Consider the following 26,322-nt stretch of genomic DNA (forward strand, 5'->3'; position numbering starts at 1 on the left):
ACTGAAATTTTGAGGTATCAACTATCTTTACGAATTTATCAATATTATTATGGTGCTATTTATTCTCCTCATTTTTTCAATTAGTGAATATTTTAAGGAGCAATTGTAAGAAAAATGAATGTATAATGACAAATAGTATAATGCAATAAAAATACGGCAGCTTTTGGTACGACAAATATATTTTCCTTACATGCTTGATTAGTTTTTCATCAAATCTTTCGTGGCTTATAAACAGTTATGAATATCCAGTTCCATGTTCCAAAATGGAAATTTTTAATTGCGTTGTATAAAATTTTAAACATCGCAAAAAGATAACTAGCCCTTCTAGTGCAAGAATAACACTTTTCTCCTCTTTAGTCTCTAAAAACTTGATAATGGGTAGTAACCAAAACTGTGTTGTTATAGCATTGGAGAAGCATGCATTATTGGAAATAGTGAATCATCCAACAATAAATAAATCCACTATTGATGTAATGATTGATGTGTTTTTGAATATTGTTAATGTGACACAAAATGAACAATTTCTTCTTCATATTTGACAAACATAATTTGAATATTTTTTAGGTACACCCTATCCTTCCGTTCCAAGTGTAGAAAAACTGTTTCAGTTGTTACGAAATGGACACAGAATGGAGAAACCGCCTTGTTGTTCTTTAGAAATATATATGTTGATGCGTGAATGTTGGAGTTACCAACCAAATGAACGTCCAGTATTTTCCGAGTTAGTTGAAGATTTAGATAGAATATTAACTATCACTGCAAATGAAGAATATTTGGATTTGGGTTTGCCTCAGTTAGACACCCCTCCTTCAAGTCAGGAATCAAGCTGCGATGAAGACTTTCCAATTTCTATTCCACAGCATCTGCCCTAGTCAATAATTTAAAATAAAAACATCAATGGAACTCGAAAAATTTCATGATTTGACAAAGTGCTCCATACTTTTGTTTATATTACCAGTGGTACTACTGTATTGTATTCTCATATTGAGTAAAATACGAACAAAATATAAATAAAATGGTAAATAATGGGGTTTACTTATTGTCGTTAAAATATTACTAAATGTTTTGTAATTGTTGTATGGTTTAACATATGTATACTGCAATCTGTCGTATATTGAGTTTTATATTTGATACATAGTTGTAATAATAATAATAATACTGTAAATCATACTACAGAAGTTGCGTCGTGTTAAATGGCAACATAGAAGAAACAGGAATTGAAACTGATTCTGCGGATTGCAGAGATGAATATAATCAAGGAAACTAGCAAATCATTAGTTAACAATAGTAAAAAATACAAACGATTGAGCAGTTGTTGGTGGATGGTGCGTACAATACAATCTACCCAGCAGATTTCATTTTATGTACAATAGCTTTTCGGAAACTATGATCCTGCATCAGATACATCACCTATCAGCTGAATGTGAATACTTATCTAGAACTATATTTTTATAAAAGTTTTGGTGAAAATTTCAAAAACTCATTATACAAAAACCTATTATTTTATAGGTTTCCTTTGTTTATGGACCTTAATTCAATTGTCAATCAATAGAACCGCAAGAATCAATATTCTGTCGATTATGCTGCTCATAAGAATTAATAAATATTAAATTTCAAACAGGTACAAAAGTCGTCGCACTTTCGAGAGACTATAGCGCATTTTTTATCGTTAGCAATCATAACAAAAATCTTAATTCATAAAACGAAATTTTATCTATAATTTCATTTATTTAATAATTTTTTTCTCATTATTTCTTGATAATTCTCATTATGATATGTTTTATGGAATGAACAATAACCCTAAATGACATGAATTGACGTCCATTGAAGCCAAATGACGTCTATTTTTATGTTGATCGATGACTTATGATGTCTATTAATGTCGATTCACGTCAATTCCTGTCATTTGACCAATGGAATCACATTTTGGTTAATTTCATTAAATTTTTCCTAAAAATGTCAAAAATTTCATTTGTTTCGGCACATATACAGCTATATAGGAATTAAGTGCAAAAAACCTGTTCCTTTGAGGACAGACGGACGAACGAACAAAACGTCAGCTTTAACACATTTAAATCAAAATGCGCTAAAAACATTGCAAATGAAACAAGAAAAGTTAACCCAATCATAATTTCCGAGAAGCTCCATAGTGTTACTATTCTGATTAGGTGCCTATTAGACTAAATTATTTTCGTCAAAATAAGATTCACGACTTTATTAAGATTATAGTTTATAAATAAACTTAACTTAACTTCATATAATTTGAAAATTGTCAAATATTCAATCTAATTTCAGTAGTTGTTAGTATTCATCAATGTCCAACAAATCCATTTACAATCAAAAATTATGGTTTCTAACTACATATCTAGTCTCCCCGTGTTTGTTATTTGTAATATGAGCGACATTAATTTCAATACAAAGTGTAGGTATATCTTGCTATTGCAAATGTTTTTATGTGGACAGAAATGTTGAAAATGTGAGTGCAGTTTCTAAATATGTGATTGGTAATACAATACAAGAACACATTTTCACTTTTTAAACTGATAGAAAACGTCTAAAAGTATGTTTAAAGAATTTTGGGATTATAATGTCTATAACATGATACACCAACACATTAAATCTGTGCTATTATACAGAGTAAGCGTCAAATATGCAGCGCCACAATTATTTCGGAAGCGACTTGCAAGATTTGTATAAATTTTAGATTTTAAGGGTTTTTTAATCGCAAACTATATTTGTGATGTCAGATTTTTCAATTTTCTGGAAATATAATGATTTTGGCTACTTCGAATAGACTATTCTAATTATTTTTTGTTCACACAATTCTTAAAAAATAATTTTCGCGTAATATTTGCTACTCAATTGCCATGTGCATTATAGAGATAATTCATTCAATATCCTAATGGAATTCTCAAGTCTACTGTTATGAAATGCTACAGTAAAATAGATGTTCGTGTCAAAATAAATCCAAGTTTGAGTAGGTAAGCAGAGTAGAAACCTCTTAAAACATAAATTAATACAAGCCAAGAGATTTTTAAAGTTTTACAATATATTTTCTAACATCTCCGAAATTATGGCAATTACTTATAAATAACATTACTGAAACATATTTCCCAATATTTCAAGGTGATGTTTTTTGAAGAACAGTCTAATTATATTTATAGATAAACGAAACATCTGACAACAATGTAAATAACATAAAATCGTGTAAGTTGTTTCCGAGATAATTGCGGTATTCCAAACTTAAAATACTTTATGTATGCATTTTTTGTAAAATTGAAGTGTGTTAGAAATTAATAGTTTAGAGAATTTTCAGATATTTGTAAATAAAATGTTTTAAACTGATCAGAATTGTTCCTTTACTACATTTGAAGTATTCTTCCCATGTGTATCAACCTGCTGCTAAACTAAAATAACGATAGTAACATAAAAAATATTAATTTGTGTTGTGTGTATTTGAAAACTGGTCTGAGTACTAATTTGCTACAACATGCTTTTAAAATCATATACAAGTGTTACAAAAATTAATGGAATTATAATTAACGTTCTAGTAATTAGAAAGTATTTTATTATATATTTATTTATTATATATCTACATTTGCTCAACAACCACAGAATACGTGATTCAAACTACCCAATGACTTTAAGTAAACTTAAACTTAAAGATATCTTAACATTGGAATCAGCATGAGAAAATTTTCCCAGGTATTCTGTTTATTGTGGTAAGTGGATATAATAAACCCAAATATGCTTAGATAACTCTGCTGAAATGCGTGTTCACCCAAAATTCTTAAATCTCAATATCAATTTAGAAAATTGATTGATTATATTAGTGGACTATTTTAAATAAGAATTAAAGGTAACTTCCAATCAACTTTCAATCAAATACCTCAAATCCTTTCTATATTCTAAATACTGCAGAGAAAATCAAGACATCTGGTTAATACTTGGTTGGTTGAAGTATACCCTATATAGATTTGCCCAATGCTAGTTATATCAGGAGATATGAATCATCATCCACCTACATTGGTTGTAATTGATACTGGTGAAGCCGGTGCACCGTGTTCGTTTTATGAAAAATGTGAAAAACTATACTTATAGAAGTATTATACAATAATAATTAGTATATTTCAACAATATTTAATGTATATATCAAGACGTTCGTAATATTTTAAAGTTGAAAATTTTATTCCAATTACATCTAAGCATACTCATATTAAGGTGATCTTTATCCTCCCGAAGTATCTTATTCCTTATCACCTTTATCTTTTGTCAAAGATTAATCAGATTTTGAGGAGGACGCTGTAAATCCCAAGTTTGTCCGGCTATGTGAGCGAAAGTTATCCAGTTGGAATTTGAATGTATCGATATCTATTCATATTACCCCTGATCAAGACGTGACTTTGAGTCAACAGCAACAATACCCATACCTTAGCTATAACTCAACAACAAATTGAGTGGTACGACTTTTGCCACACGTCTCCTTTTCGCCCTGGCTCCACCATCACGCATATTTAGATAGATGATTCACAGTGTTTCCATTCTGTTTCACGCTAGTCGTTCTTGGTACTAAAGTCGATTTTTTATATGTTCTAGAGCAAAAGATCGGTATGAAATCGGTTTATCAGCACTTCGCACTCCAAGAACTAATACTCTTCTGTTGTACTCCTCACTCGTCCTGTATCTCTGGCTTTTCCCGGTCGGCCTTGTTAATATCATACCTGTTAACAATTGACAATGTAACGCTCTTTCGTGGCTACGTGACGGTTTGATGCCAAAGCTTAGGTATCAGGTGATATGCTACACTTACTTACACTTACTCCGGGCAGCGTAGGTGAAGAAAATAAGTTACTCCAGGGGTCAGTATGGTGATGACGAATACGTTGAAGCCAGTTGAAACGATTTTACTTGCCCTCCTAGATTGGTAACCTGGGTATTTGCTGCTAGTATTACTCACGAATGTTCTGAGGTACTGATTCGAATAAGAAAGCCAAACAACGGTTTAACACAATTTTCTTTATTTAAAACCAAATGTAAAAACTATACATGAAAAAAAACAAAGCTTGAAAAGTAACGATACAAAAAGAATAAACTCAACGGTTACTAACTATAAATTTTAAATTAGGCACAAACGGTTGTTAAACGGTGCGACAAACTGAAAGCTGGTGCGTGTAAAAAGCGGGGTTAAGCGGTGTGTGAATACTAAGCTCTCGGTCTGTCAAAGCTCTGCGGAAACGCTGCTAACGCTGATAACAACTTTTCAAACTGTTTTCTTACTCGGTTGTCTGTAGGCCTTAACACGACCACCACTAGGATGTGAATACTCAGCGCTGTCCCAAGAAACCTAAAGCTCGGCGGTTGAGAACAGCATCTCACAAACTAAGCTCGGTTTCTAACCTGAGAGTTCATTTGCGGCCCTATGAACCGCACCAGGACTCAACGTGTTGAAATCGGTAACATCGTTGCTTATGTTTTAGAGTAATACTAACTTCGTGACAGACCGGATTGCCAAAGATCAACAATTCGACCTCTTAATTGACTACCGATAACTTGAGTTTCTTAGCACTATATGCATGAATAAATTCTGTATTATAAAATCGTTTTATCCGGTACTTGCAGTAAAAAAGTGTTAATTGTGTTTCTCTCTATACATTAAAGGATGTACTACAGTCTTGAATCTGCAGCACAAATCGTAAATCCTACTTTAATTATTGGTCCTAAATTTACGTATATTTAGTTCCTGATTTTTCAAGCATTACACACATTCTAATATCTTTATACATTTTGATCAGTCTTAAACAATTGAACGCATTATAACAAAGTAAAATTAGAGAATTGGATTTATAATCCCCGACGGAGTATTGATTGTAGGCTCATGCCTATCTCCATACCACTTATTAGCATCTCTATTTATCTTTGTGTCAATTCTTCCGAGTGTCTAGTTTGTGATTAAGTGTTTTTGAGAGTTGTCTGCTAATGACTCTTCTTGACGAGAAAATGAATATATATATATATATATATATATATATATATATATATATATATATATATATATAATAAAATAATATCTAATAATAGGAAATAATAACAATTATAAACTCTGTCATGGAACAAAGAATGTATTTGGGATTCTCCGATGTAAGAATGTTTAAACTTTGGTAGATCTGTCTCAATTCAAATCAACTAAAACAAAAGTAAAAAACAAAAATGAATCAGTTTATCTATTTCGTCATTAGTTTTAGAACTCTAAAAAATGGACGAAATTGCGCAATAAAAAGAAGGATAGTGTTCATAGTATCTAGTAAATTCAAGTGAGCGATTTTATTGAATTTTCTGAAAACTGAAACAATTACAATTTTCGAATTATCCAAGTTTTAAAATATTTGTAATAATAATAATAATGAAAATCATAATTAAATTTAATGGCTTCGTGATAGCAGTCTTAGATAAGAAGTAATTTTTTTTAATATGATTTCATGTTAACAAGGATACCATCTATTTTGATAGTTTCTTCACGTCAAAGACTTAAAATGAGATCTGTTGATATAAAATAGTCATAGATAGTAAACCGTGCCAGAGGTCAAAATAGATTTTTATATATTTATTACGAATTTGTATATTACGAATATTACGCGGTTAGATACAATCATTATCTCTTTCATCTGTAAAACAATGAGACCTAAGATAATTAAAATTTTCCTGTATCAAAGACAAAAATTGAAGGATTTGGATTAAGAGAAATAAAAGTAAATCACATTGAAAAATTGGACTAAGACCACGTAATCATAATCTTGACTTATTTTCTCATAGTCTACAAATTCAATAAATATAAAGCCAATAGTACCAAATAATGATTATGCACTTGCCCCATTGTTCAGAACAACGAATCTTATTACGTTTTCCAACAGTGAAAGGGCCATGTGGAACAACACGGAAATTCCTGTTATGTCAATATAAAAATGCTGCTATATAGGCGTTGCCATGTAATTTAATAACTTAATCAATATAATAATACTGAATACACTGTTTACTGCTACCACAACACCAACACTCACGATTACTCTGTTTGACGTGCATTTTGGTAATAAAGTTAAAACTTCGATCTCTGGACGATAACGTGGTCAGACAGTTAATTGTAACTGTTGATGTAGTGGCAACAGTGAACAGTGTTTTCAGTATGAATATCAATAATGGTTGCAGAAATTCTACCGTAGTAGAAATATGAGGATTCATTAAAAGTAGCTCATTAAAAAAAAATAGCTATTGGTGAAAAGACTTCTGGCTTTCATTTATTACCGGATCATTTATTTCATAACAAGGGATACATAAAGGCATTTTCTTTTCGGAAGTTGTTGGGTCACATTGTGTTTTACTCAAAACACATTCTAAATACATTTTATTGTTCGAGGCTTGACTGAGAAGTTTCCACCTGGAGATGCCCTTATCAATAAGAACTCGGAAATACATTTGCGCGTCCGTTAAAAGCCTCTCACTAAAATTTCAGCTATTTTGGACGCTTAGTTTTTGTTTGACAATCGTATATAACTGAGTATTTTTTATTTATATATTTTTCTGAAAATGGAAAAAACGTGGTATCAAGTAAAAATTGAATATTTGGTTTTGTAATGCAATACGCCTACACAAACAAAAGGGGATTTAGACACTGTCGACGGAGTCTGCACCACGATTCACGACCGTATAATGTTGGACTATCTGCATATCAAAAGAATGCATTTGCCATATACCGACTGAAGAATTATAAAAGAGCATTCGAATGAACATTTCCCAGGCCATATTGACGCGGTTTAATCATAATGAGTTGGATTTTTTGAGTCGATTCATAAATGTAGATGGAACGTGGATCCACCACTACACTGCTGAAACGAGAAAATAGGCAGATGACAAATCTGCTACCAAAGAGGCAAACATGGTTTCAGTGATTGGATAATTGATGGCAACCGTTTTTTGGGATAGTCACTGGATTATACGGGGACATTATCGCATACGTAAAAGTCTATATTGAAGAGAAATACGGCAAATATTATTTGGAAGAGTTAAAAAGGTTAGATCATCGCTGGTAAAAGGTTAGGTAGGAAACTTTTAGACAACCCTCATAATAGTCCAAAGATCTAAAATATTATTCACTTGCATTGACATTTATGAAAATTAAGTGCTTATTTAATAATTAGAAATGCTAATGTGTTCTTATAAATAATATCCATATGTATTGACGTTGTATTTTGCTTTGTCACCTTTCTGGGTTTGACTGGGTTTCTTGAGCCGGTCCACGATTCCCATCCACCCCTGGTGTTCCTAGTTTACTTACTTCAAAAGATACACTAACCTAAAATACAATCAAGTGCTAATGGAGATACAGAAAGAAGTTACATTAATTTATTAATGTATGCATAATAACATATTGTTAGTTTCAAGTCTATAGTGGCTATAGGCTAAAGTGGCACTCAAATATCAGTAAAATGATAAAATATACTATTTTATGAAAACCCAGGCAAAAACACCATTTCTTATTCTTAGCTTATACCATCGTATACACCGTTTTCCAATACCTAGATGAAGAGAGTCAGTTATTAATGTAAAAAGGATGTAAAGAAAAAATAAATCAAAAACAAGACAGAAATTGAAAACTTCCAGAGGTACTGCTAGATCAATATATTGGTGACAAATTTACATCTAAATAAAAAGTAGACGATAGAGTCTTTTATAGTATATTGTAAAGACAAAGCCACACGGATACCTATACCGTTACAGTTTGTCTTTTTGCTAAAATTTATTTTCTTCCTGTTTCGATGACCAAAATAGGTAAGCTACAGATCAATACTCCACTATAAGTATACTATAACTAAGTATAGTTATGATTTGGAGAGTTGGATAGTAAGTGACTTCCTCTTTTTTCAAATAATTGCTGTGAATATTAGTCACAATATAAATATCATTATTGTTTTGAGATATTTGGAGAAATGAAGGTATTAAGTTACAGTTTTTAATTTATTGGACAGTTATTTGATTTATGATTCGTTTACTTACATGTCTAAAAATATACAATAAGGAAGACATTACAATTTTATGAATACGTAATTACAATTACCATAGGTAGTACGTTACATTCACTTTTATCATAAAAATTATACACTTTTTGTAATTATTAGTACAAAATATATTTCGGAGGTTATAAACACACATTTTTAATAAGAATAAATGAAAAATGTACTCGGCAAAAAAAGACACATATTTACATAATGCTTTCCATTTAATAAAATATTGTTATTTTTAATAAATCCGTTTTCCGAAAATGAATGCGTCTCGGACTTTGAACCCTCATATATATTAAATATTCATACAAACAGTTGAATTATTGAAAGTGTGTTCAAATTTTAAAATTTCAAAAGAATCACCTGCATCTTGGGCATTGAAATATATCTGGAACATAATTTCCAAAATAAGATACAAATTTTGGACAATACATTAATAACCTGTAAAATAATAATAATGATACTTATTTGCCATCTTCTTGCTAGCTAAATATTTGATTAATGGAATAATTTTAAACAATATGAATAAATCTAGAGAGAGAGAGACCCTCATATATGTAATACTTCTATACGGACAGTTTCTATAAGTGGAAGCTGTTCCGACTACGGAAGACAGAATGGCAACGATTTTTCTATCCTCCTAGGTTTCAGCTCGATTCTGCGCATTCTCAAGCATGCGCAGTATAGATAAAGTATCTCGAACGAGAGAGAAAATGAATATTGTCAGCACCGTAACGTAGGGACATTTTTTTTCCATACCAACTGGCCATATAGGAGTATTACATATATGGACACCCTTTAATTAAGTAGTTTTACTCTGATTAAGTCCTAATGTCATTTTGGTAAATCGATTAATCACTTAATGTTATGTCTTACTTTAGGAAGGATATGATGGCCTACGTAATAAAAGGTTTTGAAATTAAAAAAATCATTTTTGTAAAGTCGCTGCTAGATCAACATTCTTACTTGGTATATTAAGTAAGTATGTAGGAGACATTATTCTGCTGCATTTGTAATGGAGTGAAGAGTGGATTTTATGATAGACTGTAAGTCATACCAGCGCCGAGCACGATTGTATGTTTTTAGTGAATTATAGTATTTCCCTAAATCAGTTGGAAGATGGTATTATTCTTACGAAAAAAAAAAAATCGATAACATTTTTCCTATTTGACATAAACATCTTGAAATGAAAGATACAGTCAAGTATCTTGGAATAACAATCGATAGTGAGCTGAAATTCTGAAAGCAAATTCGTTTCACAGCTAACAAAGCCGCAACGAGTGTTGATGCTCTAAGCAAGTTATAGAAGGTGGTCTAGTGGCGAGCAAGAAGAGGTTGCTCATAGGTGCTATCTAAAATCCTAAGAGTAAAAAAATATCAAAAAAGACAAGAACAAGTACAAAAAAGAGCAATGGTTATTCCGGTGAAACTTATTGCTATGGAAAAAAAGGACAATATACCTGAGAAAAGTGGAAGTATTCGGATTGAGAAATGCACAGGAGGAAAGGACTAGTACGATAGAAGAATGGCAAAATTCTTGGGAGCGAGAACAGAGAGTAAGGTGGACGAAACGGTTGATACCACGCTTGTAACCTTGGATAGACAGGCACCTGGGCGAAGTTGGATACTATCCTAAACAATTTTCATCCTAAAAGGTGTCTATATGCTTAAAATTCCAAGGGGTCAAAAGGAATAATTTACATTTAGTCCTATAACGCAAGTTATAAAAAGAAACTAACTATGAAGACAGTATTCCAAGCTGTTGAAGAAGAAGAACGATTTATGTATACCGGAAGGATAGTGAAATTAAGTAGTGAAACGAACCAAAATTGATAAATTTTTAATGGAGTATTATTATATCATAGCAAAACGGATTGAATTCTTGAGAAAGTTAAACAGATATAAAGAAAAAAGATGAACAATAGTATAATGTGACGAAACCTAAATGCTGAGCTCACATAGACGTTTCAAATTAAATCAGCGGAAAGGTTATAAATACAAAGAGCTTTGGTAGTTGGTTAATAGGAAAGTTTATTCTGAAAGACGAAAAAATGTGTTTTGGTATTAAATAATGCCCTAATACTTTGGTAGGGCCAATAACTAATTCCTCGCAAAGAAAGCTGCGATGCGAAATTATCTAACATTACATCGTCGATACCAAAATGGAATTTTGGGTGACAAAATTTAATTTTTTTCACGGAGATAAAAGCTAAGTTGACTGCTGCCAATCAATACTATTTTTCAATAATTAAATTACTAACTTTTCTCTACTCTAATTATGTAAAACAAGAATTAGACCTATCTTCATTCATGTATCCGAAATTTGGTCTATCACTCAAAAGGAGGAAAAAATTCTTATTACTTTAGAAAAGAAAATTCCGATAAAATATACGTACTAATAAAAGATGGAGATGAGATATTTTTCCTATGGTTGCAGGAAAACAATATTTTTGTAATGTCAATTTGTATTTCATTGAATTTAACTCATTATTATACCTACATACAAACAAAATCTATAACAAACTTAGATGTGGCTATTTAACTAGGTGTGCCACCGATTCATCAACAACGTTTTCGGGTTGTATTTTAATAATCTTTTCGCTGTTGTCATAAAGATACTTACAAGACCGTAGCCCATGAGAAAATCCACATGGTCTACTCTATGATATAATTATATACTTACTCTATGGAAAACAAAAATAATATTAGTATGTACTTTTTTTCTTTTATTAACAGTGAAAAGGTAAAAATCACATATACATTAAAAAATACAACAAACAAAATTGGCAAGATTTGATAATAATAATGTTCATTATAATCAAATAATATAATCGTTACAAATTTCCCCAAATACGAAAAAGACAAATTTGTACGCATTAACAGGTATTCCTGTTAATTATTTATATATTCATAAAGTTCCAATAAAGACCTTTAGAAAAATAAACAAATATATAGATAACCTTACACAAGTTATTTTGGCAAATATCAATATTTTATACGTAAACAATATGAGGACGATTTTTACTGTCATTTAATTGTTCATATATATTTTCAGTGCTAGCACCACAAGGATCCCACGAATAGGTACCATAGTCATTATGAATAATCATTGAAGTTGGTAAAGTATATTTTTCGGTAAGTTTCCCTTCGTACGATTCAGACTTTTCCCTAATACTTGGATTTCTTGACCTCTCAGTAATTGGTAATTCTGTATTAGTGGATTTGAAAATAGATTTAGGAGACATGTAAATTACTCCGCCTACAATTATCAATATAAAAATTACTGATATTGTTACTGAAAAAACAGCTATCCAACTATAAGTGCAATCTATATGATGTTTAGCTAAACTTATTAGCGGTGAGTTATGAACTTCCTCAGGACCATCACACGTAATATCGTTGATATCAAGTATCAAATCAGAATTAGACATCTTGGAATTTTTATTTATAAACGTAAGATTTGACCTAATTGTTTTTGATTTGTACTCTTGAACAAGTTGCCACAGCCAATTCAAAGAGCAATTGCACTGCAATGGATTCCCACCAACGTTCAATTCTTTCAATTGATCCAATGGAAAATTAATGGCTTCTATTGTTCCTAGATGATTATAGGTCACAGAAATTGATGTTATTTTTGGATTTCCGTAAAATAATCGTGAAGGTAACTTATTCATACCAATATTGTGATTCATGTTTACTTTCTCGAGATTAACGTTATCTACAAATGCTCTCATATCAATTTTTGTGAGAGCTTCTAGTTGATCTATATACAATATTCTCAAATTGAATAAACCTCTGAAGGCTACCGCTGGTATTGAAGTAATAAAGTTTCCGGTTAATTTTAATATGTTGAGATTAGACAGTTTCGACAGAGATTCCGTAGGTATGATTTTTAAATTATTATTACTTAAATCCAGGTAATATAAATTTATAAGGTTTGCCAAACAAGCTGGATGAATTTCTGTAATTATGTTATCATCTAAAAGGAGAGTTTGAAGGTCCGGCAAATTTGGTATTGCTCCTTCTTTTAACTCTCGAATGTAATTTTTTGATAATGATAAATGTATTAGATGAAGTGTATCTATCAGAATATCTGCTGGAATTTCCAGCAGCTGATTATCGTTAAGATGGAGCTCTTTCAAATTTTTCGTCGTCATTAATAACCCCTGGTCAAGATGTACAATTTTATTGCTAAATAGTTTGAGGACGATTAAAGAGTATAAATCTCGGAACGCTGCTACATGTAATTCCTTCAAATTATTTCTACTAAGATCCAAATGTGTTAACGACTTCAGACCTTTGAAAGTATCTTTAGTTATATTCTCAATTTGATTACTACTCAAATCCAAATGGGTTAAATTAATTTGAGAGTTGAAATTACTATTTCCTAATGTTTTGATTTTGTTAGTGGACAAATTTAAATAAATTAGTTTTTCATAAAACGGAAAAGAAAAATAAATTTGAACAATTCTATTATTCGAGAGATCCAGTTCATGTAATTCGGGATTGAGTTGAATAGGAACAAATTCTAGAGAGGCGGAAGAACATGATGTTTTGAGGACATCATTTTGGCATCTGCAGGCAGTTGGACAGATAGCTGCACTACTATATAATCTGGTCATAGTTAAAACAAGAGTCAACAGTACTGTCCGCCAATAAATGTTATGGATTTTGTCATCCTCCATGACACAAACGCCGCATCGTTATGACACCTGAAATAAAAAATATTAATTACAAATACATACTGCCTAGTAAATCTTGTACAGAAAGTCTGACATGATTTGAATCATTAAATGTTATTTATATTACAGCATGGCATCTGGTTCCGATTAAAATATCTTGTATCCTGTCGCCCAATCAATTATACGTAGCCGGTAATAAAATTCTTTCGCATAACGGGGGGAGGAGTGCAACAAGATGTGATAAGAAGGATGGCGAAGTCTTTAAGACGTGAACACGTTCGGAGGTCACTGGAAGTGATCTACAGTTTCCTATAACCTGGTGAGTCGGGTCACCAGCCAAATGACCGAACATAGGGAATAATGCAGCCGCAGCTGTACCCGCTCACCCAACTACCAAGTAAATTACCTAATGACCATTCTGATGGACAGTATAATGCCTAGATATCCCCCAACATAGACGTCCAGATCCGTTAAACTGTAGATCCCTTCCATATATGGTTAATGGGGAGTACTAAACAAATAGATGTGAGAAGTCACCTACGTACATTCACGGACATGACACAAGAAGAAGAACTTTTAGAGAACTTTTGGATTCCTGACCTTTTGATTGACATTTTAAACATTTATTGATAACTGAAATGATAAATATTTTGAGAAATTAATTTAATCAGTAAATCCAATTCAGAGGGAGTGAAGTTTCAGATGAAGTAATTTTTGAACGGTCCCTTATGACAAAATTGTGCTATTGGTTACTACCAATTTAACAGGAAAAAGTTACAAAAGAAAATTTTGGTGACAGTTCTATACAACAGACGTGAAAAAACATAATTAGGAAGAAGGAAAAAGCATATGAAAATAGAACGGTATTTAACACTGGACACTTGTAGCAAAATCACATATCAAGTTATTGTTATAATCCATAAAAAGCAAGTTTTCCATGTATCTTCTCAATAATCATTTCGTATATGACAATTTCGCCCCGGGAAAATATTTGTGGCAAACCGCCTAGATCCATTCTTTCACAGATGATACGCACAATAAATAGCAGGCAATTTTTTCTTTCATCCAGTAAATGTAATCAATAAAGGATATATCCGCAATTAATATTAGTCATCGTTAAAAGCTCGAGCTGGGTCGAATATTAATTAATCAATTCGTGGATTCATATCCCGTTTGTCCTATTTCTCAATCCTATGCATTGCGATCTGAATTACTTCAGCTGCTGTGACTATCGACTTAGGTTACTTAATATATTCGAAAATGAGAAGAACGCCACCCCCATCTACTCAAAAAGCCGATTCGGGAATTAACCTCCAAAATATTCAACTCCCTCGTTTCCATCGGTAGTAGTAGATTCAAGGGGAGGAATTACATTTCCCCGTCTGCGGAACCACTGTAATTTGAAACGACTCTTATCAGAAAATTCCATGTAGAACATAACGCCTTTTGTAATAAAGGGTGTCTATTAAAGGAAAGGTTTGTTTATTATTAACAGAATGATAAATGTTCATTTTTCCACTAATAAATTATTCACAAGTGTATCGAGATAGAGGATATTTTATAAATAGATTGTACACGGCCAGGCATCCAGAGTGACAAAAACAACGTCACGCGAATTCGAAATGGATACGTTTTGGCCTTTTATTACATGGTTCTCAAGAATTTAATGCATATTTTGACAATTTAATTTTGTCGATGTTATTTGTGAGGTGTATGATGTTCGTAACATGATTTCATATTGAAGTCAAATCTCTTTTTTTTTCAAGTTAGGAAGTAAAAAATTGTCACTTCAAGCTAAATCCGAATAATTCACTATTTTGACTGCTGTGTAATGTCTGTTGTGTTGTAGTGGATCCAGGTGTCATTCACGGTTATAAAACTACGAACATTTCTTCCGTAATACGATTGAACAAACCAAAAACTTCACCAAAGTTGTCACAAAACGGCTTTAGTGGTAAATTGTAAGGCGACATACTCAAGTGAACATCCAAAATTGAAACCAATGAGACATGTGAGATGTCTGAGGCTTTCACAATTTCTTGCACTCTCTAAGCGACCAACACTATATCGTGAATTTTTTTATGTATAGATACCTTAACTAGGCCTCCAGATAGTATGGATCTTTTGTGTTGGCACAACCATAAAATTCTATAAATCACTTCTTTACAACATTCAAATAGATAGTGCTGTTTGCCATAGTATTTATCAAGCTTAGCTTTAGTTTGAGTGATGATTATTTGCTATTAATGGAATGGCAACCACTAAGTAACATATTGTTCAAATGAAAGTAAAAATATATTGAAGGTGAAGAGTGTACAGTAGAGCCAAAACCTTATTTACACGATTTAATAATTGGAAACAAAACCTGAGTATAAAAAGCAATGGCGGAAGAACATAAAAAGAGCAAAGAATAATCAAACACAAAAACTAGGATTAGAAAATTAGGTTGGTTACAACAACCATATAATAATCGATAATTGGTATAATCATCCAAATGAATAGAAGGAAAAGAAATGAAAATGAAGAAGAGCAATAGTATTTTGATCATAAATGGAGTCAACGAAGTTGGGATTTCTAGAACCATTGATATGGTCAGTAATTGAAGTATGTTATCATAAAACTCAGGCAGGAACCATAATAACAAGCAGGAGTGAAACGTTAGCAATTACTAATGAAGCAGCAATAAAAGGATTATTGAATCAAAAGAATGATACAATAACAACCCATTGGAGGTAAGCAAAAAGATAAAGTTAGATAACCGTAATAAACCGCAAAATTTTTAACGACTTTTGGTACCAAATTTATATAAAAAAAAAAATAAAAACTGTCTCAATGTATTCAATTACAACAACGAAGCATGTGGTCGAAGAGGGTTTTCCGCTATTTCAATTTGGAAATATTAAATAATAGAATGAAACAAATTTCAAACACAATCGCTAATAAAGACGGTTCTCATCACAGACCATAGTATCGCACGGGTTCGGTTTAATTGAACTGCATCCCTGCACACTACTACAATAATTAAACTGTTCGGATAGCCGATGGGGATAGGGGTGAACAGAGTGGTCAATTACTAGTTGTAATTTGTAGATATACTTAAACTGATGCTTTTACTTCAAAATAAATTTTCTCAGAGAAACTGTGTCATAACGAAATATTGAGAGAAATATTGGATACTTTCAAACACAGGTTGTTCTTGATTTTTATAACAAAATCCTCAAGTATCGAGATATATTGGTTTTCGAGTGCTGTTTTCTGTTATGGATTCATATTTTTTTTATTTTTTCACAAAATATAGATAAAGCTTAGCGACTCAAAATTCTGAACGTAGAGATAATACTTTATTACTGATAAATGTACTGAAATCCTTGATATAGCACAATTAAAACAACTTTGTATCTATTATTTAAAAATAAAAAATTACAATCATCTAAGATTATATATAAACTTCCTCTTTTTATGTCTTCCAACGGCTTTTATCAAATAATTATCAGTATGCTCCTTACATAGTACTATCACGCAATAGTTTGGTACAGCTCGTAGACAAATGAATAATTAATACAAAGTATAATGAAAAGCACTTGCTTAGAATTACTAATTGTATTAGTGGAGCATTTCATCGGGAAAACACACATTTTTCATAAACCATAAAAAATGGAAAAGTTTAAAGTTTGTACCCTTACAATCTTCTTAATTTCTCTCTTCTTCGAATAATAGCTGTCAAACGTGATAATCTATATCAACAAGCAACACAAAATATTTTGACCAATTTCATCAATTTTGTTCTTTTTTTACACGTTTTCGTTGATAAATCGTCTTCATTTTATATCTCTTTTGATAGAAAATTAGTTTCATAAAACTGATAAAAATTGACGTTTCTTTATCAAAATATGAGTTGACATTGACAATAATTATAATTAATAATTATATTAATCAACATCACCTACAACGTGAATGTCAAATTGAAAATAATTTTATTATTCCGATAAATATGATAAACTAAACTGAAATCCAAAGAAAAACACTCAAAAACAAAAGTAGTCTTATATATTAAGTACCTTGTAGTTATAGCGATGCTGGAAAGGACAGATATCTCAATGTTTAGAAAATAGATTAAAAGGTCATCGATACGATAAAAAATAATAATAAAACTGCAGTAACAAACCATGAAATATCAAAAAAAACATACATTCAATAATAAAAATTCAAAACTTCTTGAAACGGATTCAAATACAGGAAAAGAGAATTGTTGTTCACATACCTAGGAGCGAGAAAAGATCTAAATAATTTGATGGAATTTAAAGTTATATTTTATAAATTTTAATGCAACTACGAATAATTAAATTGATGGCTGTTACTTAGTTTTGAAATGTAACAACTGAGGAAAAAATGAATCATATTGAAACAGATTTATATTTTAATATTCAGGTTGCAGGTGATCTATTGATTAATATAATTATGCAAATTGTCATTGTCAAGTCATATTTTGATAAACATCGAAATAGGTTAAAACGTCCAGTATTATGAATCTAATTTTCTCTCAAGAGAGACGTAAAATAGAGACGATTTATCAAGATAAAAATATTTGATTTGTGGCTCTTTGTAAAATTCTGAAGTACTATGGTGAAACATCATGAAATTCTGCTACTAAATAATAAGGTCTCTCCGAAAGAAACAACCTAGTCAATTTTCGAAATTTTATATACGAACTTGATGTTTTCATAATTACATCTTAGTGGCATTATTAGTATTTGAATTTTTTATAAAATCTAAGGAGAGAATGTGTAAACATAGATTATGGTCGAAACTTTTTGTAGGATATCGTCAATCTAGAACTCGCACTGTGTTAATCTTATGAAACCAAATGTATATCGGATCGCTAATTTGAGAATAGATTCGTGATATAGTTAATGAGTACAGGAAAGAAAATTGAACCAAGAACTGAGCCTTGAGGGACACCAATACTGATTGGTAGATTCGCAGAAGTATTTTTTCTTTAGGTCTGGCAAGTATTTTCTATGTAAGATTAAACAATTCCAAAAAGATACTAGCATCACATGAAACTATATAACTATATATTTGTATTTTCTAAATAATTAACTTGCAGAGGAAGAATATATATATATATATATATATATATATATATATATATATATATATATATATATATATATATAATAAATTTCATTCATATCTTCTCTTATCAGTTTCTTTTATATTTATTGCCGTACTAAACTCGAAATGCGTCCTACTATGCCTTCTCTACTTTTAACTAATATACTTCTCATGCGTCTTTCTACCCCAATTCATCTCAAGATTTCCACATTTGTCAACTTATCCGTTCATAGTACATAAAACATTCGCCTCGATAACCCTGCTCTCCGTTAATCCCACTATCCTTTCTCAGATAAAATTCAACGTTAATTGTAAAAAAAACATTTTTGAAAAACCTTTTTCCTAAAATTGTTATTTTCGAATAAAATATCCTTACAGATTGAAAAGCAGCGGATATTGCAACTTTGTCTAACATATTTTCCAATATTCGTCACTATTTTCTACCCTAATGATCGATCGTTTTTTGCTTATTGCACTTGTGAACAAGTTGTCTTTTTCTGTAGTTAATCCCTTTTTTTATAATCCCTTATACTACTGCTCATTTTCATTACTTTTTTCTCCAGAAACATAAGTTTATGATCGTTTCCCTTGTCTCCTCTAAAACCAGACTGATTATCCGCTACGTGATTTTTCGCATTTCTTATATTTTACGTGTTTCTATAGATTACAAGAGATAATGGAGGTTTCAACATAATCTTGGCCTTAAAAAATTAATTACGTACAAAATGTTCAAGCATTAGAAACCCTTCTCCAAATTAAATCTTACTAAACTGTCTAATTAGATACTTTGCTTATTATTCAATGAGCGATTAATGATGGCGATGTCTATTACTCGCTGATTGAATACATTGTCTAGGATTATCAGGAAAATAAACAAAGTATTATGAATTTTTGTCAACAAGATATTTAGAATTAATAGTAATAATACTAGAGTTACAATAGGATTTTCTTCGCTCGCTATATTACAAGTAGTACTCATGTTCTCATGTAATATTATTAACTCTTTGTATATTATAGTTATTCTTGTTAATTACTCGACAATTTTCTTTATTATTCTAACGTTTTATTTATGTTGTCATCGACATAACCTTCAGTAGCTGCAGTTACTGCCGATGATCGACGGATATTGCATTATGATACTACTTTGGTATGTCCTTTGAATCATAGAATTCCATCGAACAGTATCAAAACGTATTGGCAATTTTTCAATGGAATATGCACTTTCTAAAATTATCGGCACTCGAGCCGACGAAGTATTCATCAGAACATTTTCAATGCGTTTTTGAACATTGACTACGGTACTCCCTACAAATTGTCTTTGTCTCCCAAAACCATAGAGTTAATATTAAAGACCGAGAGAGCAGGGAATGGGAGTTTGTTCAATTGAGCCCAAACAGCTGATAAGAAGTTGCTGAAAGAGCATTTATCTCTCTCTCTCTCTCTCTCTCTACCCTATTCCGGTTGGATCTTTACTAATAACTACATCCATAAAACATCAATCAGAAGCAAGTAAAGGAAGATAGAGAGTGGTAAACCGATGCTCTTTGTCTCTCTTCCGATAGTACAATTCTGCTCTCTGTATCTTTAATATTAACTATATATCTAAAACGGATAAATACAATGATTGATTCACAACGATGGGCTTCCGAGATGATGACAAAATAATCATATGAATGTATGGTACGAATTGATTCGTGAATCACTACTTCCTTCACTTTAGTTATGTTCAGTTTAAAATACACACCTCAACCTCGTATATAATTTAGTATTTAATTTGTAAAAATCATATTTTTCAGTTATAATGGCCACTGCAAATGAACTAAACGTCAAATAATGCTCAAATTCCATATCAGGGATACAAAAGATTTTCAACAATTTCTGTGAACGAGTTTTTTGAATAACCGATTCCGGGTAATTGACTACATGAAGGAAAATAGGCAATGAATGTTCGATAAAATGACGCAAAGGTTACTATGGGCGACCAAAAGAGATGGAATTTCATATTTTCAAATAACGAATATTTATAAAATGCTTTCAAATTCTACAAATTATTTTCAGTAACGAAAATTATTTCGTAACCGAAATAAATTATATTTAAAATTTACTTTTAAATTGTGAGTGAAAATATTATTACAAGTTTTATAACATCTGAAAGAATGGGAATTCCGATGTATATAGCTAACAGAAACTTTTAAACTACACATATTTTTTATATGTTTTATCTACGGAAAAGTTCGTGACTCGATTGTGTTTAAAAATAGCAATATCGAAAACTTAGAAACATTTTTAACTTTGGTTCGTAGAAAGATGTAATAGGACGTGCTTTTGTATTCTATTACATGTACTTTCATTTATGAATTATAATAAAAAATGATTATTAAGAAAATATGAATATGAAAAGATCGGGGAGTTTTTGCAAGAAATTATATATCATTTTTTGGATAAATTCCAACAATCCGAGTGCTGGTTAAAATTACAGTAGCTATCGAAGAGACTTCCTTGAAAATTCTCTTGGACTTGTATTTCTTGCAAAATTGATCGTAATCTACCAAATTAGAATGCATCACCTCACATTGTAGCAAATGATATGTTGGTTCCTCAAATTCACTTCTTACGGCATTTTTTCGAAGATATCGATACTTTATGAATTTTAAACGCGAGTTTTTCTTTAGAAATATCTCATTGTTAAGTTCTTTCTGCTATATATGTATTTATAGGAACTTTTTTATCCTTAAATCAATTTTCATTTTGTACGAATTTATTTGCAATGGAAAAAACGAAATATTAAAGATTTCTCTGCTACAAAAACGTTTATGCGACTATTTCGGGAAGATTAATATACCTACATTGTGATTATAAAATCAATAGTTTATAAGTTCGAAAACAGTTTTGCGCAGAGATTTAGTTGATATGTACAATGAAAACAAATAGTCGCCACACAACGATCATCTGCTAGAGTAATATATAAAGAAAGCTTGAAAGTATGTATTATTAATAATAACCTGAGTTTTGAAGTCATGAAGTCAAAAAATTTAATAGTAAAAATTTCCCATAACTTTTCAGTTTCAAATAAATCATTACAGTATGTAAATATAATTTCTATGAAATTTTAATATTTCTATTTACTTGTTTTATTCATGATTATGATGTAAGAAAAGTTATTTGACAGAATTGATAACAATTTTCTAATAAATATTTTATGCGTACCAATAATTTACTATATTCTATCTAATGCACACTTGTGTCTCGAGGTACCGTTTGCCTTTAAGTTCGTTTCGGAACAATGTTTAGAGGACTCTAACATTATTCATACATACCAAGGTTCCGCGCCTACCTGAATCTTTCCACTTTTGTATTGCTACGATATTCGCTTTTCCAATAACTCTTGCAAATTAAAATTAAATCGAAGCCCCTATATCTCGCCATCATGCTTTGAGCCAAGGATAGTACGTAGCACTTTGCGTTCGAAGGTGAGAGCAATAGTGGATGTGTCACACATATAATATCAATTTCATAGCTTTTATAATTCAAATTTTGTATCTACCTAATATCTACCTACTCCCTGAAAACCTAGGAAGCTGGAATTTGGTAAGTGAACTACCTGACCAACCTCTTAAACTAGAAACTTTACCAAAATTTTGAAGGTGGAGGTATGAAAGTGATTGATGATGATGCAACTACAGTAACAGAGAGCGATAAATTCAAATACCCATACACGTGAGGTAAAATATCGTTGCAAGTGGACGTCTAATTTCGAATACTGCTCTTATTAATAATGGGTCATCCTTGTTCTCTTGTGGCAGACTAATTTGCAAGGTGGTCGTAAACCAACAGAGAAGAAACATAACCTAACCAACTAAAGTAAAAATATGATGATCTTCCGGACATCAAAACATTGTCCATATATTTTTCATTATCAACTTTTTGGTATAGTAACAAAAAACACTAGCAATGATAATAGTGTTACCTAGATTAACGAACACGGGAAAATACAAGTAAGCAATCACAACAAGCCACATTATTTTCTTAGTAAATACTGCTTCAATTCCACACGCTCGGCTCGTTCAGTTCGTTCGAACTAACATACACATATATTTTAGAACATAGTACTAGTGATATGAGAAGTTTTCGAAAAATGAAGAAACTATAAACTAAGTGTATTATCTAATCGACCATAAAATATTTGACACTCTCTGATTATTAATTGAGATCCATTAAGAATTCGATTTAGGAGAGTTTGAAAGGTTTTTAAAAAATTTCAGTTTCCCACACATAATCGGAATAATTTTTTTATCAAAGTTGTTTCTATTATTGTGATACAATTCATCGACTTTTCTAATTTTGTTAAGTATTCCAGGTGAAGTGAGAAAAGATTTCAACATTGTCACTTCATAATTGTTCTATTTGTGATGCTAGTTCCAACATTCCGTTTGTATTATCAGTTTAATTTTAGAATAAAGTATGATTTTGAAGACACCAGCCATAAAGCAGGAGACACTTCACCGTCGGTCTGTAAAACCTATAGATCACACCGTATTCTCCCAAAATTTTCAAATATCAATAGAATGTGGAAATTAATAACATAGTATATATAGTAATTGCACGTACTGCCATTGGATATATTATACTTCAAACCATTTTAAAAATTTATATAAGTAAACTTTATAATTTATAATCATTACTCACAATTTCAAGTGGAGCAGTTGTATGAATTATCCATAGTATTCATTATATGTATTATCAAACAATTCTATTATTTACATACTGTCTACTTAAATTCGAGCAATTTAATTACACGTATTACATTTATCCTTAAAAAATACAAAAAATTTCGTGATTAGTTACAACGAATTCGCATGCTTCTGGAGTATGGAAGTTCAGTGATTTAGTATATCGCAATTCTGTGACAAATTGACTTTGAATAATTGATGGCGTATATTTACAATAGCAAAGTACAATTTAGAGCAGCTTACCTAAAAAAAACTGTCAAGTTTCGGTCAATAACACATGAATATGTTAGAAGGTTCTAGTCGATTTAAGAGGGAAAAGTAGAACAGTATTTGTAATCCTAAATATAATGTAAGGGCATGATGAAAACACAAAACACCAGCCGTCTAACCCAAGGCGATAGACACTACTGCGACGTAAAGCTTCGACCGACTCCCGAATTGCGCGCCCCTAACAAGCTCCCGCGCTTCCCCTGGGAACAGATATCATCTCTGCATCCGTTCACTACAAAAAATTCGAAACTGAGTTGTTCGGAAGTTTAGGAAAAACCTCAGAACTGTTTTCATAAATTTACTTGAGTATCATTACACAATTTTTATATTTCAAACATCGAACTCAAAAGAAAGGGGAGTGAATAAATATCAGTGTTCAGTAAATTTATTCGTGAAAAAATTTATACGGGTTAGATATTCTCATGCGACTGTATTAAAAAGTAAAAGCGTAGGGTTGAATAAATATACAGAAAATGTATATCGGTACATAATAATGTTGGTATTAGATTTAACTGTATTTTCACAAATCGGTTATTGAAAATTTTACATATTATACAGTTTGTTCAAGAAGAAATGCACACATTTATATTGTTAATTAGAACATATAGTTTTGGTAAAAATATATAATAATTCTCAAGGCAACTTTCCATGTAAGACACATCAAAATCATGCGCAAATAGAGCTCTGCTGATACGAGGTTTTTAGCATTTACAACTTTATCAGTTTGGAATCATTTTTATTGACGGCAATTTGCAATTTCGTTTGACAACCAACCAAATACCCGTCCGATGATCGATTAATTAGACCACATTTCATATTCTTGTTCAATAGTGATTTTTGTTACTGGCAGAATTTGTTTTTTTTTATTGTGATGAAGTATGATTGAATTATATAGTAGATATAGTAGAAAGTAATTTCCAGAAGAAAAATGGATTAGTTTTGGTTGTTGGCAGCCATTTTCTAATGAGAACATTGTATAATAACCAATAATGTATGTAATATTTTGATTTTCCAGTGTACACACTTAATCTTTGAATAACAAAAAATAACAAAGCTGAATAGTATAGTGAACTTATTTGTACTGAAAATATGATTTGTCTAGTTTTTTAAGCGAATGAATTTCTTGGGATATTTTTCTCTTTGTATGGAGTATCACATCATCTTTCTACAATATCTTGACCAAAACTTGTGGTCCTAGTTACTGACATCTATTGTACTGGAATTTTTATGAAATGTGCCGCTTCACTTTTACTTAAATTATTAGGAAAAATGAATAATTAAGAAAATAGATTATTCTCTTCGTATTCGACAACCTGTAGTGATTGAAAAATCATTAACTAACTTATATTGACGTCCTTATTCCCTAAAGAAGCTAATACATTCACAAAGTGTAAATCCCTGATATCTTACCGACCTTTTTTACAGAATTAATTTAACAGCTTCTCATCGAGGGTTTTCTTCAATTTTGCACTTCAAAATATATCTTAGGTATATAAATCCTTCAACATTTTTAATAAAATTTTTCATGGAGTAATATATTTCGAAGTTGACCTTATTTCATCTTTTGCTTTCAAGGCATAAAAAATTCTGAATTGCTTAATGCTTAATTTTCTGTCCAGTTCAGTCCGCACTTGTGCAACTTATCCGAAAAAATCTCGAACTGCCATACATTTTACCATATATAGAATGGAAAATAGAATATAAAACAAATTGTCACGATAAGTACAGATTTAATGGGAGATTAAATATCCCCAGCTAATTGAAATTCATTTTGTCATGAGACAAGTTACTAGAAATGGGAAAATAGTGGATAGAAAATTAACTGATTGTCATGACGTTGCAGAATTACTTGTTTGTTCCAACTCCACCCTTTTATTTTAGTTTAATTATTATTTGATGAGACGTGTGTGCAAGCAAAATAATACGTGTTTCAGTTGACAAATAAACAACAATTTTATTAATTGTGAAAGTAGAAACAATTTGCATGCGATGCGAGGTATTTTTAATTTATAACTTCCAAACAAAAGATGCCAACGATAAAAAATTGAATAACAAAGAAATATATATTTATGAAAACGATGTAGACAATTCTTTTTGAATCTGTTCACGATCTACATAACAATATACAGTGTGCCAATATAAAATTCACCCACATAAATTCTGAATTTTCAGATAATATCCCCTCTTTTCTAATATTGAGATTAACTAATATTTCCATAATTTATGTTGTGTATGCTTGTGAGGCACCAAATCAGAGGCAGCGCAGCGATCGCAGTTCAGAGCATGCGCAGCAGTTACTTTGACTCAAGTAGAAGAAATGTACGCTGCTTTCAGATCGCTTCTGCCATTCCCTTATTTATACTGCTTCTTTATGATGCCAGCCTCAATTAAAATCAGATCTGTGATCCGTTCTCTAAAAGCAGATAAAGTTAAATCAAATGAAATTTATTGGCAAATCTGCGAGCTTTAACGACA

General features: G+C 31.1%; 2 protein-coding genes across 4 annotated transcripts in view; one reads left to right on the forward strand and one right to left on the reverse strand.

Moving 5' to 3' along the window:
- Window positions 1-3,345, forward strand: part of LOC130451344 (fibroblast growth factor receptor homolog 1-like) — a 44,996-nt gene extending 41,651 nt beyond the window's left edge. For all 3 annotated transcript variants that reach the window (XM_056790308.1, XM_056790306.1, XM_056790307.1), the window contains exon 12: window positions 565-3,345. In XM_056790308.1, coding sequence (XP_056646286.1) covers window positions 565-872 — 308 coding nt within the window. In that variant the 3' untranslated portion in view covers window positions 873-3,345. The remainder of the gene's footprint in view (window positions 1-564) is intronic.
- Window positions 3,346-8,559: 5,214 nt separating this feature from the next.
- Window positions 8,560-24,030, reverse strand: LOC130450809 (chondroadherin-like). Its single transcript, XM_056789446.1, has 2 exons — window positions 23,821-24,030; window positions 8,560-13,762 (listed from the first exon to the last, which is right to left on the reverse strand). Exon 2 carries the CDS (start codon window positions 13,733-13,735, stop codon window positions 12,044-12,046), a length of 1,692 nt encoding a protein of 563 aa, XP_056645424.1. The 5' UTR covers window positions 13,736-13,762; window positions 23,821-24,030; the 3' UTR covers window positions 8,560-12,043.
- Between the last annotated feature and the right edge of the window lie 2,292 nt (window positions 24,031-26,322).

Source organism: Diorhabda sublineata, chromosome X, assembly GCF_026230105.1.
Source record: "Diorhabda sublineata isolate icDioSubl1.1 chromosome X, icDioSubl1.1, whole genome shotgun sequence".
NCBI classification, from domain to species: domain Eukaryota; kingdom Metazoa; phylum Arthropoda; class Insecta; order Coleoptera; family Chrysomelidae; genus Diorhabda; species Diorhabda sublineata.